General features: G+C 44.1%; 1 protein-coding gene across 3 annotated transcripts in view; it reads right to left on the bottom strand.

The window, feature by feature from the left end:
* LOC147020355 (ephrin type-A receptor 4-like) overlaps positions 1–10782 on the bottom strand; it is a 44797-nt gene extending 34015 nt beyond the window's left edge. For all 3 annotated transcript variants that reach the window (XM_085895666.1, XM_085895668.1, XM_085895667.1), the window contains exons 1-3: positions 10610–10782; positions 3864–3925; positions 1186–1840 (exon numbers count right to left, since the gene is read on the bottom strand). In XM_085895666.1, coding sequence (XP_085751792.1) covers positions 1186–1840; positions 3864–3925; positions 10610–10685 — 793 coding nt within the window. In that variant the 5' untranslated portion in view covers positions 10686–10782. The remainder of the gene's footprint in view (positions 1–1185; positions 1841–3863; positions 3926–10609) is intronic.
* Positions 10783–17194: the final 6412 nt, after the last annotated feature.

Raw genomic sequence — 17194 nt, 5'->3', positions numbered from 1 at the left:
TATATATATATATATATATATATATATATATATATATATATATATATATATATAACGTTAAATTTTATTTTATTATTTTTTTTTTAAAGACGAAGCAAGTTCGTCTAAGGAACAGTTGAAGGATAATAAAGTGAATTGTAATAATTTTTTGGATGAACATATTGCATCCAATTACAAACCAATACATTCATTATATTGGAGACAAAGGTTTGGATTGCAATTCTGCCATTTTGAATTATTTTTGGTTCAACTAGTAATGAACTGCCCTGAAGTCAAAGTTTTCTGATATTCCTCTTAAAATACACTTTTTATCTTTATGGAGAAAGAGGCTCATGTAAGAGATAACCAAGGAACTTTAACATTCTAAGAACGATACAACGGAGGACAGCATTTATGAAGATAGAGAATATAATGGGTAGTTGCGCAGGTAGATGATGTGAGAGCAGAGAGTTGCATGGCTGTGCGGAGAGTAGTCAGGGTACCTTTCCTTGTGGTATTAAATGCTTGAAGAGTCATCATATTGATCTGATCTGAGTTTGGAAACCAAATGTTCTTTAGTGGATTTCCAAAGTAATTTTTCAGATTATAATACAGAATAAAGTTAGTGGTTTACTAAATAAATAAGTGGTGTAAAGGAAAAAAAAAACATATAATAATAACTACAGATCGGTACACCAGCATCGCAGACCAGATGACTGAACGGAACAGCTCAGTAGGTTGTGTAAATAACTGCAAGGTGTCTTGTTTGGGGCAAATTCCACACCAAACTATAAAATGCCACCATGATGCTTTCTTTACATCAGTGGGTGCACAGTCCCTTCGACACAACTTTAAGTCAGTGTCCCATCGACTATTACCTACCGATGGAAGTTTATGATGCCACAGTGTCTTTCGCAAAGAGTAGGCCATTGTGTGCCAAATTCCAAATTCCTGCCTTAACCTACGTGGTGTACCAAATCATTGGCACAACCATACTCCCAAGTATGACGCAACAAGCAGCAAGACAGCTGCACGTGATCAAATTAATTGGCAGACCAATCACGTAAGACATGATTTACAACTTTTTCTTTGTGCCTTCAAAAAGCTAGATGTAAAACCAGTCACAAAGGGGTGATTCATTCAGTTATGATGAATAAAACATTACAATCCTTGCAATATGAGGAAAAGAACCAACAAACAACTCACTTCTGCATTTTTCTCCAAAGGCTTCATAACCAGGTTTGCAGACGCATCTTCCGATGGGAACGACCCACTTGCCATCGCTGTTACAGTATAATCTAGGAGTTTCCTTAGTGATAGCTTCTGGCACACACGTACCAAATATCTCCAGTAGTTCGGTGTTGGAAATGGTGGCCGGAAATTTGGTCAAGTCTCGAATCGTGTCTGGGCACCTCTTGTAGAAGGCACGCACAGACACGAGTGCCACACATGCCCCAGTATCTCGGAACGCCAAGTAGAATCCCTGCTTTGACAATGGCCGAAGCTTAATAACCCTTGTATTCAGTTTGAGCACACGATCACCAACATCAATTTCCGTGAAGATTTTATCAGCTGCAATGGTGCTAATTTTGACAAAGTGCTTCCCATAAGGCTTTGGGGGTGGACCTCCATTGGACTCAACATATAAGAAGTTGAACGTCTCCTTGCAGTTCCTGGTATGATCAGGGAGGCTGCTGCAGTCTCGCAGCGTGAAATTGAGTTCCACGAGTATGTGGTCTGCCTCTCGGCGGGGCACCCACTCGGTGACAAGCCAGTTGTCGTACTTTGGGCCGTTTACGTTGCAAACTTGGAAGGCCTGTACGGTCAAGCTTGTGTTCAAATTCACTGGAAGTTGTTCCCACTGCAGATCAAAACAGAGGGGAAGGAGAAACAGCACCCGTAAGGTTTCTGAAAATTTAATAAAAACTCGAGTACGTCTCAAAAGTGACTTGAGGCCTCATCTTTTCTCTCATCATGGTGTATTCTATGTACAAGTTATTTTATATTTTAATTTTTTTTTTGCAAACTTGCCTTTTATGACTTCCATGATTGCATGTACATACTCGTATAATGCAACGTATTGTGAGTGACTTTTTTTCATTCTTAAAATTTATCCCTTTGGAATGGCATATTTATGAAACAATTCACTTGCAATGCAGCGAACCTGATCTTTTGATTTGCTTTATTTATTTATTTATTTAATCCACTGTTTTTACAGAAGAGATGAAAGACAGAGGGGTGGTACTGACACAGTGACAGAGCCAAGGGAGTGTGTGCAAGGGAGGATATAGAAACCGGGAAGGAACAAACAGACAGGCAGCGCAAATACATCAGGACATATAGACAGGACTGGAGAGCTGAGTGGACCAAGTAGACAAGGAACATGTATGCAGACACGTAAAAGCTGTCAAACATGGTAAATGTGGAAAAGCGATGTATATGAAAGGAGACGTTTCGGATAAGTTATAAATAATATGTTGATGTGTTAAATGAACAAAGATACATTTCCAAGGAAACTTATTGACTGGACAATTAGCTCTGCCACGTTGGTACGCAGAGGCTAAACAGGTGCTGGGGCACGATGCGGCTGCAAAAGGCATCAGGCCTAACCCATGTGGATAGGTCAGGTACTCTGGCGGCAGGGAGTCGAACTACAGGCATGCTTTAGGCACCAAAACGGCTTTGGGCCTGCTGGAGACAGCTGTTCAAACATCACAAACCGAGTTATGATGGCGGCTTGAGACTACCACTGCCTTTAAATATTCCTTAGAAGGTTTCCTGGCGCGAGATCCTCAGTAGGGGGTCAACGGCTCTCTCTCACTCTCCATTTCGGAGGTTTTAGCTGCATTCCCCAATCATTAATCTTCCTACAATTGCAACCGAGTGCAAGGCAAAACAGATGTTGACCGCTGCTCTGAACTTGATAACCGCAGGTCTGCATGCATTTCACGCAGAACTGGAAACAGTCTAGGCCCAGGCCTGAAGCAGGATAGCAATAAAATAAATCTGTCAGAATTTGTCTGAGAGCCGTCCAGCTGGGTCTCAATGAATGCATTTAAGAGATTGCTACACTTCTATTGGCCCACCAGCATCAAGCTGTCAGGGTTCACTCCTCGAGGTTTATGCACCACATTGAATTCCAATTAAAACATGAATAACCCTTCCCGTTACTCTGCAAGCTGAATGGTCCAGCCATTGAGAAGGCTGAGTGGACATACAATTTTTTTGCTGCAGGCAAATCCCACAGCAGGAGACGCCCTACAAGTCATGCACCGGCACCCAAAGTCACCGGAACCTTCACCCCTCCAAACCCAACGCGCCCCTCCCCATTCCACTCGCAAACCATCTCGGCCCTTCCCTTCCAGCCTTTCTTAGACACTTCCTTTTGCTGCCCTTCTGCCCTTCCCTGGCACTTTGCAGCCACTCATGGGCCCATTTCATTTTCCACCCTGACCAATCACACTACCATTACTGAAGTATTGACTCATTGCTATTGTTTCGTTCACATATTGTTATGCTCATTTTATTTCAAGCTAAAATAAACTTTTGAGCTCTGTTGAAATGTGTTTTTTATATATATATATATATATATATATATATATATATATATATATATATATATATATATATATATATATATATATATATATATATATCTCTCATATCAAGATGGCATTCTAAATATTTTACTTTGTGCCGGAAAAAAAAAATCTACTTTGTAAACTCATGTTCTCACCAATAACTGTAGAAACTTGGGTTTTGCATGCAATCAACACCAACCCAAACACACTTTCCTTACACATCCAGCCTTATGGTTTCAATACAAATACGACTCACTTAGACCCTTGAACCCAAGACAAGTAAAGATCAACTTGAATACCCACCCCATCTGCGGATGCTGTCCAGTCCAATTCTCCCACGGTGCTGATGGTGTCCAGTAGGTTTACTGCAAGAAACGAGGCACGTTGAACCAGCATTAAACACAGAAAGCCTAACAATGTCTACCATTCAACAACAACCACACCCGGTGGAGCATCACAGGAATGGAATTTTTGAAAAAAAAAAATTTTTTTACAAAAAAAAAAACTGAGAAACATTGGAAAACCCAGGTGTTCTATCCTGATCCAATTTGAAGGGGCTCAGTTCGGCCATAATACGTATAGGAAGTGTTCCAATAAAATGTCGAGTCATATTGATCCCTAAAAAGTTTGCGTGACAAGATGATACTTGTGGAGATTAATTGGTTTTTTGATTGCCAAGCTTTGATTTCTAGCTGACCTTATTAACTCTCTCCTATCCAAATGCCTTATCTGGGCTGATGGGAGATGGGAGATGGGAGATGGGAGATGGAGATACAGGCACAGAACCTTATTGCTCGTAATCGATACATCATCTATAACCACTGAAATTTGGAGACCAGCGTACATCCATTATAATTACCTGGTACTCATCCAATTTAAGATAATTTATACTCCTTAGGTGTGCACAAGAGATTTCCTATGTCTGAATAGCATTAGTTGTGCTTTCCATCGATGGAATGTGGAAAAAGTTTTATTTTATTCTTTTACTTCTCATCCGTCTCTTCATACTCAGGATGTACTCTCAAATCACGTTAACGCCAATGACACCACCGAGCGGTTAAAGGTGGAGTTTGTTGCACATTCGCAAGAATCCACATCTTTGAGTGAGTTAGTAGTAGTTGCTTCGACTTCGACTTTAGCCATACCCAAGGGATTGGGAGGGGGGGGGGGGGTTAAGGAAGCATGATGTCCCTAGACAATTTAAAACAGACAAGACAGCTGGCTTAACCTTCCATTCAACATGGATCGCATATTCGTCCCTACAATGTGTTCTGCCTGTGGAACTTTTTGACAAGAATAACATTTAGAATTGGATACAGGTAGCTCCTCGATTATACACGTGCTAAGCAACTCAGCAAAGAATACTTTGCAGCGTAGGTTTTCATACAAAATCGAGGCCTTTGCACGCATGAGATGCATCCCGAATTTGGTCCCAAAATTCTTTAAGAACATTTTATTCCAAATGAAATAACCATAACAAGTATGGCAGGACAGCGAGGATGCATTTCGCACTCGACATTGTATCGGGGACAGGAGGCTTTGCGATGTTGAACCTCCTTGCCCGGTTCTCCGAAGAGCCACCTAAGAGGTTTCCATCATGCGTTATACACCAATTGACCAGTCGTGCCAGAGTGGAACCTAATGCTCTATGAAATTGTACCGTGCCAGAAATGAGGGAGGCAACGGCGTTTGAGCCATTATCACAAAACACAGCTACCATGCCGTGCCGGCGTTTGTACACAGGCGACGAGCGACTGCAGTAAGCTAAACGAAGAAACATGCAGGCGTACAAGCATTTACGAGAAACTACTGCACCGATGTCACAGTCAAATGGTAAACTTCATGAATTGGAATTCCTTGGCACCGAGAAAGTCAGCTATCTCTCGAATTGGGTTTTTCATTTTATTATTACAACCAACTATTTTGTTTTGTCTAAACATTCTTCCTTTGGGATATCGCCTAGTTCGAGACATATTGACCTGGTTCAGAAGTTTAAAAAAAAAAAGTTTAACGCGGAGGTTTCTTTGTGAATTGTTTCATTGATTATTTTGAATCAATATATCAACAACAACAACAACAACAACAAAAAAAGAAAGTATTATTGCAGTGTAATGGCAAGGAAGCAGGTTTATAAGGCTTTGTGAGGTCCTCAGGTTAAAAAAAAATAATAATAAAAAGTTGTGGATGGCAGAATGTCCTTGATGTATGCACACTCACCTCTGAATGTCGAGTCTTGGTTAAAATCCTGTCCCGGCTACAAACTGCCATCCTCGTATTTCACAGCTAGAGCGATTCATCAATACGTTTGCATGGATGTTAAACTGGACGTCCTGTCGGTCGGCATTCATTGGTGGACGTTAGATTCCACGATGTTCCTTGCGAAGAGTCGACAAGTTAATCGCAGGTCTCCTGATCAAATTACTAATTCCTTCACGTCCAGTCGAGTATCCTCCATTGGAGTGGAAACCCATCCAGGATTGGTTCTCGCATAGAAACGTTTCTCATCGAACGAGTCGCGTTACGCCCCGGAGCTTCGTCAAGAGTATGAGCCTCCAATTCATTTTAAACATAGATTCATTTAAATTTAAAATTCCCTCCGATGGCTTTAGTAAAGGATTAACACAAAGCATAACAAGGACCCTTCCTGATCCATCCATGGCATGGGTGCTCAGATGGGGAGTCTAATAAGTGAGCTCTCAACAGGAGATCAAATCAGTTCAGCTCAGAGATGGATTTGCTTTTGCTGGCTCTGATGAAGAGCAAGCATAGCTTCCCATAGGTCCAAGCAGAGCCAAAAACAAGAGTTCAGGACAAACTCCACAACTCGTAAAAGATTGTGCAAGCCAAGATTCAGATTTCTGCCTCGACACTGCAGTCTCAGACGTCTTCGATTTACGTCCGACCTGTAACTGGCAAGCGATGTTGAAAGAATAGTTGTGCGATTACACCACCAGTAGTCCATTGAATACCTTCACTCCAGGATGAAGTTACCCCTTAGTCATGAGATGACTTAGCCATCTCTCCATGCTAACCATCCCCTTCCTTTTGTTTAGAGGAATGAGCACAAGTGACAACAAACAACCGATGAATAACATATGAAAAATGGCAGCTTTCGCTTCGATGGGATGTGGAATAAACACCCCCGCACTCAAGGCTTATGCTGATGTAGCTTAAAATCATAAACAAAGTGCTTTTAAAACATGGCCCCCGACTCTGGGCTTCAGGACGTGAACAGCTGTAACCATTTTCATAGCTACGGCTCATTTGCTACTACTCTTTTTGATATCTTCTTTTAAAATCTCTTCTTTTTTTAATCTCTCTTCCACGATGCCCTTTGCATGATGGAAAGCCTGGCCCGTCTCGAATCTGATCGTGGCACGTTTACGCAAAGCTCGCAGACACCCTGACCCGGAGACCGGTTTCTCCTGCCCGACTTGGCAGCCGCACTTGCACGGGTCATTTCAGCACCTTTTTCCGGGCACCGCTGCCGACTCGGCACAAATTTCTTGCACGTCAACGTTTGGCCGCGTGCGAGGCACAGGAGTAAATCAGTGTCTGTGGTTTGGCTGCGCGTCCGTGCCGCTTGGTCTCGGTGTTGATTCATTGGCTTGGCGTTTACTCAGCCTGACATTTTATGGGCCATCGGCCACCACGAGGCCTCTGCCCTAATTAATACCAGTCATAAAACCCAAGCAGTGAAAATTGCGCCGCGGATATTGCATTTCACCACAGCTCTGGTCTCTGCCCTCTTGCAATCTTCAACAACTAGTAATATGAACGGTACGTGAAAGGTCATTCCATCATTGAGGTTCAGGGTGCATGGAGGGTTGCACCATCGAGCCAGTAGGACTATTCGGTCGAGAGCCCGGCGCATCAACATGGCAATCTCGCTGCCAAAGTATGGCCGATGGAATTTGTGAGCTGGAGGTGAAGAGTGGCCAATTTGGGTTGCAATTTAAAGGTGAAGATTATTTACATTGCAGTTTTGTGGCAGAACGAATCGGCCAATTTACATTTCAATCTTGAGGCGAGCGGAAGAGCAGCCGATTTACATTGCAGTACCATGGCTGAACATAGGACGGCTTTCTTGTCGCAAGGCTCCAACATTCCGCAAAACGTGATAGCACCAGAGATGACCAGCAAATGCAAAAATTGCAAACATTACAATATCCTGCTTGGGGTTAGGAATACTTGAACATACTTTCTCATGTAACTCGGCCATTGTAAACTCGACAGTCAATTTGGGTTGTTCTGAAGTCTGACACTTTCTCAAGATATCCAATATATAAAGCTCTTTCTTACCACCGATATTAAAGATCGGTACCTTCCTGGTGATGGAAAAAGCTGAAATTTTGTGTGCCGATGTACAATGAAGCAGATACACCGGGGGGGGGGGGGGAAATCAATAAACAGAACCGTCGGAAAGCGTCCCTAAATGAAAATATAAATCAATGAAAAATCAGATGCAGATGAGCAACCTGACAATGGGGAAGCACACAGTTGATATGCTTGTAAAGTGTAAGCACACCCCGCTAATATACAGATTTGGTTCTTTTTCTCTTTCTTCCTCTCACCTGAACCTAATAAACCGAAGTACCTGCATACACTTGCATCGAGCAAATGTTGAGACCGGAGATGCGAAACTGCTTTGTCGGAATTGTATTATGTCATTGTCTTGAAATCAGAGAGAGGGGGAGGGAGTCAAACTAGGGAGAGCACGCATCAGATTCGAAGCAGGTCCAACACATCTGGTGCCCTGGTTAGTATCAGGAACGCGGGGTGCCCAGTTGCCCATGCTTCAGCAAACGGACATCGGCGATTCTTAGGAAGATGCCAAATGTGTGAATACCTCAGATGTGTGAATGTGTTACTTTTTTCATACCTCGACGACACATGGTCAGCGAAGTGCAATAGATTTCTGATTTCCAAGAACTTTATTGTGCCAACACATCTCCCTTTCAATGAAGAACGTCTTCCCAAACTGGAAAATGAATCCTCTTGGAACCACCAACCACTCCCTGCTTGGGCATGCACAGCCCTGTTAACCATAAATCAGTCACAGCCATAAACTGGATGTTTGTCAAGTGTCTCACCACCGCCATTTGTAGCGGTGGTTGGGGCTTACCATGGCTAATCCCCTGTTGTCGATCAGTCAAATTCCATAAATTCACCCAATAACTGATTAAGAGCTTTCATGGTGCAATGCTGTTCAATCACATCACTGCACTGGGGTTCACTACCGTTGGGGGGGGGGGGGGGGGAAGCAAGAAAGGCAAACACGAATCAAACACGTTCCATGGTGTTGCCTCCAGGCTTCAGCCACATTCCACCACCATTAGAAATGGGCTACCTGTGTCATTCCAGAGACCCGTCTCTCATTGACCAGTTCAAGAACTCTCTCTGTTCTAGCCACAATTTGAAAGTTTCCTAGTTTGGCCAAAACTCAGTGACCACGATGACCATTTGTCAAGCGAGCTGCACCTTACTTTCTCCGTGATTATAAATCCATCGGGATAGTGATGCACGTTCGTCATGATTCATTCCATTTCGTGGTATTCATGGCAGGATAGCTTGGAGGTATGTGGGCGGACTCTCCTTCGACCTCTCCAGCCTGAGTTTTCATCGACACCAAGCTAGAAACTTCCAACCCTGATGTTTCACGTGCATTGCGATTCATCAAAGTGTGTGCGGTCCCTGGAACGGACGTTAAGCTGGAGAACCCGTCGTAGATCCCTTGGTGTCCCCCCCCCCCCTTACCAAAAAGAGTCGGGGAGTTATCGCCAGCACCGTGAACAAATGCGCAGGGGCACTGCATCAGCGGCCCGGCTGCACCTCGGTATTGATGCAAACAGCGAGCAGCATTGGGACTCGAATCCCAGTCCAACAAGCGTTTGGAACAATAAGATTCCATTTCACGAATCGAATAATTTATTCATTAATCCATCAATACCCATGTGCGAATTTGTTAACTAGTCAATTAAAACTACTTCATTGGAAGCTTCGGTGACTTTTCAATCATAATTGGTAACAATTACCAAAAAAAAAAAACCTCATGAAAGTGAATGTGAAAAGGGATTCCACCCTGGAAAAACAAACAAACAAAGTTTTGTCAATTAAAATGAACATGTGTGTATGTGTGTATGTGTGTATGTGTGTATGTGTGTATGTGTGTATGTGTGTATGTGTGTATGTGTGTATGTGTGTATGTGTGTATGTGTGTATGTGTGTATGTGTGTATGTGTGTATGTGTGTATGTGTGTATGTGTGTATGTGTGTATGTGTGTCCCAATTTCGTTGACCAAAGGAGGTGGTCGATGAAAGCAGAATGTGCTGTGCCAGCATATCCCCCCCAGGCGTCCATAATTAAGCATCACAACACTTGCTTTGTGCCATAATTACCTGTTAATACAACCAACACTAGATGTGACGCAACACTTCAGATGATGCCCACCTCCTCACCCCACACCGGGTCACCACCACCCACAAGGACTACGATCAAGAGACACAAGTTAGTTTTTTTTTTACGGTTCCCAAGGAAGTTGCCCGTCCTATCACAAGGCCTTTGGTGAATGTTTGAATGACGCCTACACATGGAATTCCCCCTTCCTTCCTTCGCATTGTTTGCCATTCCCAATGAGCATTCGGGCGAACTGATCTCCGCTATTGTCACACTCCCACACACTCCATTATGTACGGGACTGTTCCCATCCGCGAGTTCGGAGCGGCGCACACACTCGACCTGTTGGCGGTTCCTGCAACAGGTGGGGAAACCGATTCACCGCACCTGGGATTCTCCAACACCGATGTTGCCAATGGGGTGGTGAGAGTCAAGGTGGAAGGCAATTCATAAAAGCGACAACTCCACAATGATATATATATATAAAAAACACACACACACACACACACACACACACACACACACACACACACACACACACACACACACACACACACACACACACACACACACACACACACACACACACACACACACACACACACACACACACACACACATCCCCGTCCATCACCTCCCACCCGATTCTCACCTTCGTTACTGCTGCTGCTGCTCCAGACGAGATGCCCAAGGAGGACGCAAAGAAGGGCGACCGTGATGCACGTCATCGTGATGCTTGTAACGTCCGGACAACTTGTAACTAACAGCTTGTAACAGCGTTCTCTAACCCGGACTCGGGCGGTAATACGTGAAGTGCCAAGGTGCGCTGTTGTGGTGCGGGTTTTATGAATGAAGGAGGCTCGTGTGACGTCACGCGTGGCCACGCCCTCGCGGATATAGCTCCCCCCCCCCCGCCCCCCGCGTGACGTCACTCGAGCCGCGCAGGAGCCGTCTATGACTACCTGAGGACGTTGAGCAATCTCTCCGGAGATGAAGCAGCGTGATTTGTACTGTTTCTTATTCTCACGCGAAGGTTCCCCCGTATTTAAAGGAGTTTATAAAGTGAACGAAATGGTGAAGTTTCTTTGGAAATTATTTCCTTCCTTGGACCAAACCCTGAATGTTCGCGTGGAGTTCAAAAAGTTCACGGAACAAACACTCACACGAGTACGAGACGTGCGAACGCCTTTAAAACCGTGGGATTATATCATTAATATTAGTACTTATGATTATCAAAATAAATAAATAAATAAATGTACTTCGATATACATGTACAAGTACCGATAAACGGCTCGTTATACTTTTTCATTCACCATTGTGAGCAGGTTTACATTTTATCCAACTTAAAAAAAAAAAAAAACACATCCCCCACCCCCCCCCCCCAGCATGACGTACGTACTACTTCACTATCAGCATATTTTTGTTCTCGGCGAGAGAAGGATTTTAACCTGACGTTCGACTGAAGGTGAATGGAGCAATATTTTTTTGTAATGAGTTCATGGTGCCGGCGATAACTCGCCGACTCTTCGAGAAAGGACACCGTGGCATCTTTAACGTCCACCATACTAATGCCGGGAGACGGGACGGCCAGCTTCACGTCCATCCGAGCGAGACACGGCGGCACACACATTGATGAATCATCCAACCTGTGAAACACCGGGATGACAGTTTAGAGCTCAGTGGGGATTTGAACCCAGGTGAGAAAACAGCTCAGAGGTGTTTGTATACATATGGGGATGTTAATGACATCAGTCCCATATAATGTATATGTTTTCTAAAACTGGATAAATGTATATTGTTCTAAATTATATATATATATATATATATATATATATATATATATATATATATATATATATATATATATATATATATTTTCATGTGTGTATCGCATGCGTTGTATTTCATCATCACAATCATTCACCCCAGGCCCTCCAGGCCCCCTCAGGCCCCCTAACCCCCCCCCCCCCAGGCCAAGGAAGGCTTCAGAGCGAACCGCAAGAGGAATTGAGTTTCATTTTGCATTAATTCCCCCAACTTGCAGCTGCCCAAACTAATTGCTCCCCTCGTAGGGATCCGCTCCGTCGTCCATCTCCGTGTTGGGCTTCGACTTCGCCAACAGGGAGAGAACTGAGCACCGAGAGAGCAGCAGTCACTTCGAGTCGACCGTTGAGGAGCCACGACATTACGCAAGGGTTCTCAGACGGGCGTTGGGTTCGGCGACGGAACGACGTGGAGAGGCCGCTAATGATGGCTCGGTTGCGTTACACTCATTCGACAGAGTGGTGGTGGTGGTGGTGGTGGTGCTGCTGCTGCTGCTCTGGTAATCCAGTGGGCCAGCTTACTCAATCGTTCCGATTCGTGCTCACTCCCAGCAACTCCTCTCGCTCCACCTGGTGACCAAACCTCACTGGATGGAGTGCGGAGCACTCGCTCACCGATGATCCCCCGACGGTTGTTGCTCCATTGACGCTCGTGCTGGGTCCCCTTCCTGGACAAGGTGTGTCGTCGTTCCGGCGTGAATAAGGCACGAAACATCCGAGATGTGCAAACAAAGTAAAACCTCAACCAGAAAGGGCACTTCAGAGTCCACTCAACTTTCAGACACCGGAGTTATTGGTCATAAATGAGTTTGTAATTGTGTGCACAAGAAGAATCCGTTTAACTCGAACTCGGCTTGGAGTGACGAAGAACATTCCTGAACTGAGAATGTAATTTACTTTTAACTTACACTCGTGTTACCAAACGATTCCTCTGGATTCAGACAGCCGACGTGTCTCGTGATGAAATTTGTGTAATTTTTTTCAGTCGTTGTTATATTTCCCCTTGTTTAGGAAAAGCGTTGCGGTTATAAACGTAAGTATGAGAAGTGTTCAAACAGGAAAACCCGTCGATAGTCTTTTTGTAAATGAAGTGTCGATTGCCGAGGAAGATAAGTCACTCACGAGTCGCGGGTATTCAAGGATAAGAAATTTAACTTGGTAGAGTATGAACATTTTAACGAAAACTCTGCAGGGTTTGCGTGTGTGAACACACGAACGTGCGCAAAAAAACACACACACGATCATACACACACACACACTCTACCATACACCAACACACACGTAACCACACACACAAACACACACAAGCTACCAGACACCAACACACATGAAACCACGCAAACACACACACACACACACAACAACACAAAATCATACATCCAGACATTCACACATAATCACACATCCACACACAATCACAAAAATATACACAATCACACACACACACACGCTACCAGACACCAACACGCAAGAAAACATACACACACACACAATCACACAAATATACACAATCACACACACACGCTACCAGACACCAGCACGCATGAAACCACACACACACACACACACACACACACACACACACACACACACACACACACACACACACACACACACACACACACACACACACACACACACACACACATCGCCGGCACAGCGACGTCTTCATGCCCAAGTGAACTCGCAGCGATTCCACATCCCAACGGCAATGGTCATCTCCTGACTCTTCCTGACTCCTTGTTCTTTTTCACACATGGATAAAAGGCTCATTATGGCATGGTGAAACCCCAAAGCTCTTAATGCAACCCTCTGTGTTGATGCAACCTAAAGCACCTATTCAATTGGAATCCGCCTCGAGTTTAACAAATTACCTTCTGCAATGCACGAAGGTACAATGTACAAATGAAACTGATTGCAGCTGGAGATTCTTGGAAGCACAATAAAGTTTACTCATTAAGAATATCGAACTGTAAATCGTGTGTGAACAGGTTTAGGGTCAAAGTTTGTGTTCACTATCTACATCATTAAAATACTTCGTGTTTGGCTGCCATGATGACTCGGTCTTAGAGGTAGACAGACGAACGTACACTCGTCTCTGAGATGTCTGGCTTATATAGGGTGTGTTCAGTTCGCAAGTTTCTTGTACAGCGCTCGCCAAGTGGCCAAATCACTCTATTCGAAACTGTTGACAAGGAACGGGTGGCTTGGCAAGCGCTAACTAGCTGCTTGGTAGTTGAACACGCCCCCAAGTTTGAGTCCCAGCCGAGCTGTACATTTCTTGGAGTTTTTTGTACATTTATTGGAGTTGTTAGACATATATGTGTATATCTATACTAATAAAAGCGTGCGTGTGTGTCTGTGTGTGTCATTGAGAGTCTCCTCCATAACTCCAAAACTATAAAACCGAGCAGCCTGAAACTTTGCACGCATACTACGAAAACTTCAAGGAAGTGCAAGAGTGAAAATTTGGTGTTTTGGTGAATTAAAACACCCCTTTTCAAGATAATTAACGGCTTATTTAATGATATCCTTCATCAGGCAATCCTCGGCCACCTCGCTCTCTTGGTCTTAAGGGGTTTCCTGGGTAACCTTGCTGGGGTCTGAAGTCGCCATGTTTTCTGGCCTGCTCAACCATGTCTTGACTTCGAACAGGCCGCAACGATTTCTTAACGATAAAGTTTTTTTCTTCACTTTCCTTCCTTACAACCCCCTTCTGGTAAAACTACCAAAATCACGAATCACTGCTCACCTTCACTCTTTCATTCCTCTTCTTTCCTGCCTTTGGAATAAACTGTCTCACTCTCTTCAATCCCATTCTTCCCTCCAGGCCTTCAAAACAGCTATTCACCACCACCTCTTATCATCCCGCATTCAAATCCTCGATCTTTTCTACCCCCGATAATCCACCCAAGCCCACCTCATTCAAATTCCCTGCTTTCCTTCCTGAAAGTCCCTGTAATGTCCATCTTCTATTCCCCATGTTCCCCATCCCATCCCTCTCCCTTCCACAGATCTCCTAATGTCTCAGTTCCCCACTGTTTTGTCCTTCCCACTCTCGCCCCTCTTGTATCATGCCCCCCCCCCCACGCTGTGCATTGTGTGTTTACTCTCACATGAGCCTCGACAAGGTATACAAAAAAGAAATTAGGAATATAACCAAATTAACCAGCTTCATTGAGCTATATGATCTAATCCTAATGTATTCACTGCAACACCTTACGCCCTGTCCTCCAGAGGGACTGCTGATCCATAGCATCTACCAGATCTGTGTCTATGTTTTTGGAGGTTTCGTGAGGTGCTTTTCAGGGAATAAAACCAAATCTGGTTAAAAAAAACAACCTTTGTGTGGAACTTGAACCGCTGTACCACATGACACGTACACAGATGAGCAGGCAAATGGCGGATATTTTGTAATGTTTATTTCACGGCGCTTGAACTTTGTGACATTTCCAGGGTTGTTCTGCATTAAGCAGCATCTCTTTTGTGGATAGTCATTTTTTGAATGAATTCATTTTATTTTATTAACTGCTGAGTGCGTGATGAAAACCGGCTTTAAAGTTAAAGATGTCCTTTATAGTATGTATTGACAGCCTGACCAACCATTCTTAAACAACCATTTCATTGGAGCGCTTGCATGAGTGCTTAAGCCACTTGTTGAGCGCCATTGTCGGTTGTGGTACCGTGCCACGTCATTCAGAGCGAGTCGTTCGTGCTCCGTCACCCTGAGCGAGTGGTCCGTGCTCCCTCACCCTGAGCGAGTGGTCCGTGCTCCGTCACCCTGAGCGGGTGGTTCGTGCTCCGTCACCCTGAGCGAGTGGTTCGTGCTCCGTCACCCTGAGTGAGTGGTTCGTGCTCCGTCACCCTGAGCGAGTGGTTCGTGCTCCGTCACCCTGAGCGAGTGGTTCGTGCTCCGTCACCCTGAGCGAGTGGTTTGTGCAATACCACCCGATTTCCAAGCCATTTGCAGAACGTGTTTTCTAAATTATCGGGCCAAATTTTTTCCACCCGTCACACGCAGCTGTTTATCTATTCTAACAAAAGGCAGTTTGTGTGTGTGTATGTGTGTGTGTGTGTGTGTGTGTGTGTGTGTGTGTGTGTGTGTGTGTGTGTGTGTGTGTGTGTGTGTGTGTGTGTGTGTGTGTGTGTGTGTGTGTGTGTGTCCTCCATAACTATAAAACCTAGCAGCCTGAAACTTTACATGCAGACTAAGAAAACTTCACAGAAGTGCAAGTGAAAATTTGGTATTTGGGTTAATTAAAACATCCCTTTTGAAGATAATTAACGGCCTAATTTAACTTTTTCCTTCATCAGGCGATCCTCGGCCACCTCGCTGTCTGGAGTCTTGAGGCGTTTCCTGGGTAACCTCCCGAGGGTCTGAAGCCGTCATGTTTTTTGTTCTGCTAAACCATGCTTTAACTTAGAACAGGCCACAACGATTTCTTAACGATAAAGTTTTTTTTTCCACTTTCCTCACTCCTATTATTGAATGCCTGTTCATCATAGCTATGAATCACTTGGTATGTTGCAGTGCTTATAAACACCTGGAGACGCCTGTGTTTTTGGCCTTATTTAATTTGCGGTTATGAAAAAACTGGAGATTCTCTTAAAATAAGGATTATTACAAAATGTAAGCTCCAGATTTGAAAATATCAGCAGTTCCGACTCCGAAAAAAGTGTTGATTTGTCCAATACAGACATTGCACGGGCGTTTCCAGGTGCATAGTTGTATCAATGGCAATTGGTAATCGCTTGCCAAGCCAGGCATTCCGTTGGAGTGCTTGAGTGCTTAAACCACTTATCGAGTTGTACAGTACAGTTCATGTCCTGATGCGGATGTACAGTCGGCAGTTACTACAAGGTAGAGGTACGTATACAACACACACAGACGTGGTACATATTGGTAGATTTGGATCTGTACGGACTCTCCGTCGGCGTGTGGACATGCCATGATTGTTACAGGTGCCATGGTGGCAAAGTTTCATCCCGTATCTTATGGAGGTTCTATCAGGTTTTCCTTTGTCCTCGTGCCTGTTTCTAAAGCATTTGGTTATCGGATTTCCTTTACAAATGTTACATGTTTTTTTTTTGAGAGTTTCAAAGCAAAATATATTTGATAATGCACGATTTCTGAGCCACTTGCGAAATGAATGTTTTCTAAATTACCAAGCCAATTTTTTTTCCACCCGTCACACGCAGCTGTTTAGAAAGATTAATGTTTGTGAACATCTCCCTGAAACGTCGATATAAATGTAACGCTGTTTTTCAGTGAAAGCCAATCAAGGTTTCTGGGTTGTACACAGTACGTACTGTAGTTGGTAATCACACTGACTTCAACCCGGCGATTCTCGAAAAATTGCCGACATCGGCCGTGTGTGTGCGTGTGTGTGTGTGTGTGTGTGTGTGTGTGTGTG

The sequence above is a fragment of the Eptatretus burgeri genome, chromosome 9 (genome assembly GCF_056783735.1).
Source record: "Eptatretus burgeri isolate ZD-2024b chromosome 9, Ebu_testis_v1, whole genome shotgun sequence".
Classification (NCBI taxonomy): domain Eukaryota; kingdom Metazoa; phylum Chordata; class Myxini; order Myxiniformes; family Myxinidae; genus Eptatretus; species Eptatretus burgeri.
The sequence above is the reverse complement of the archived record's forward strand: the minus strand, read 5'-3'. Positions and strand labels throughout refer to the sequence as shown.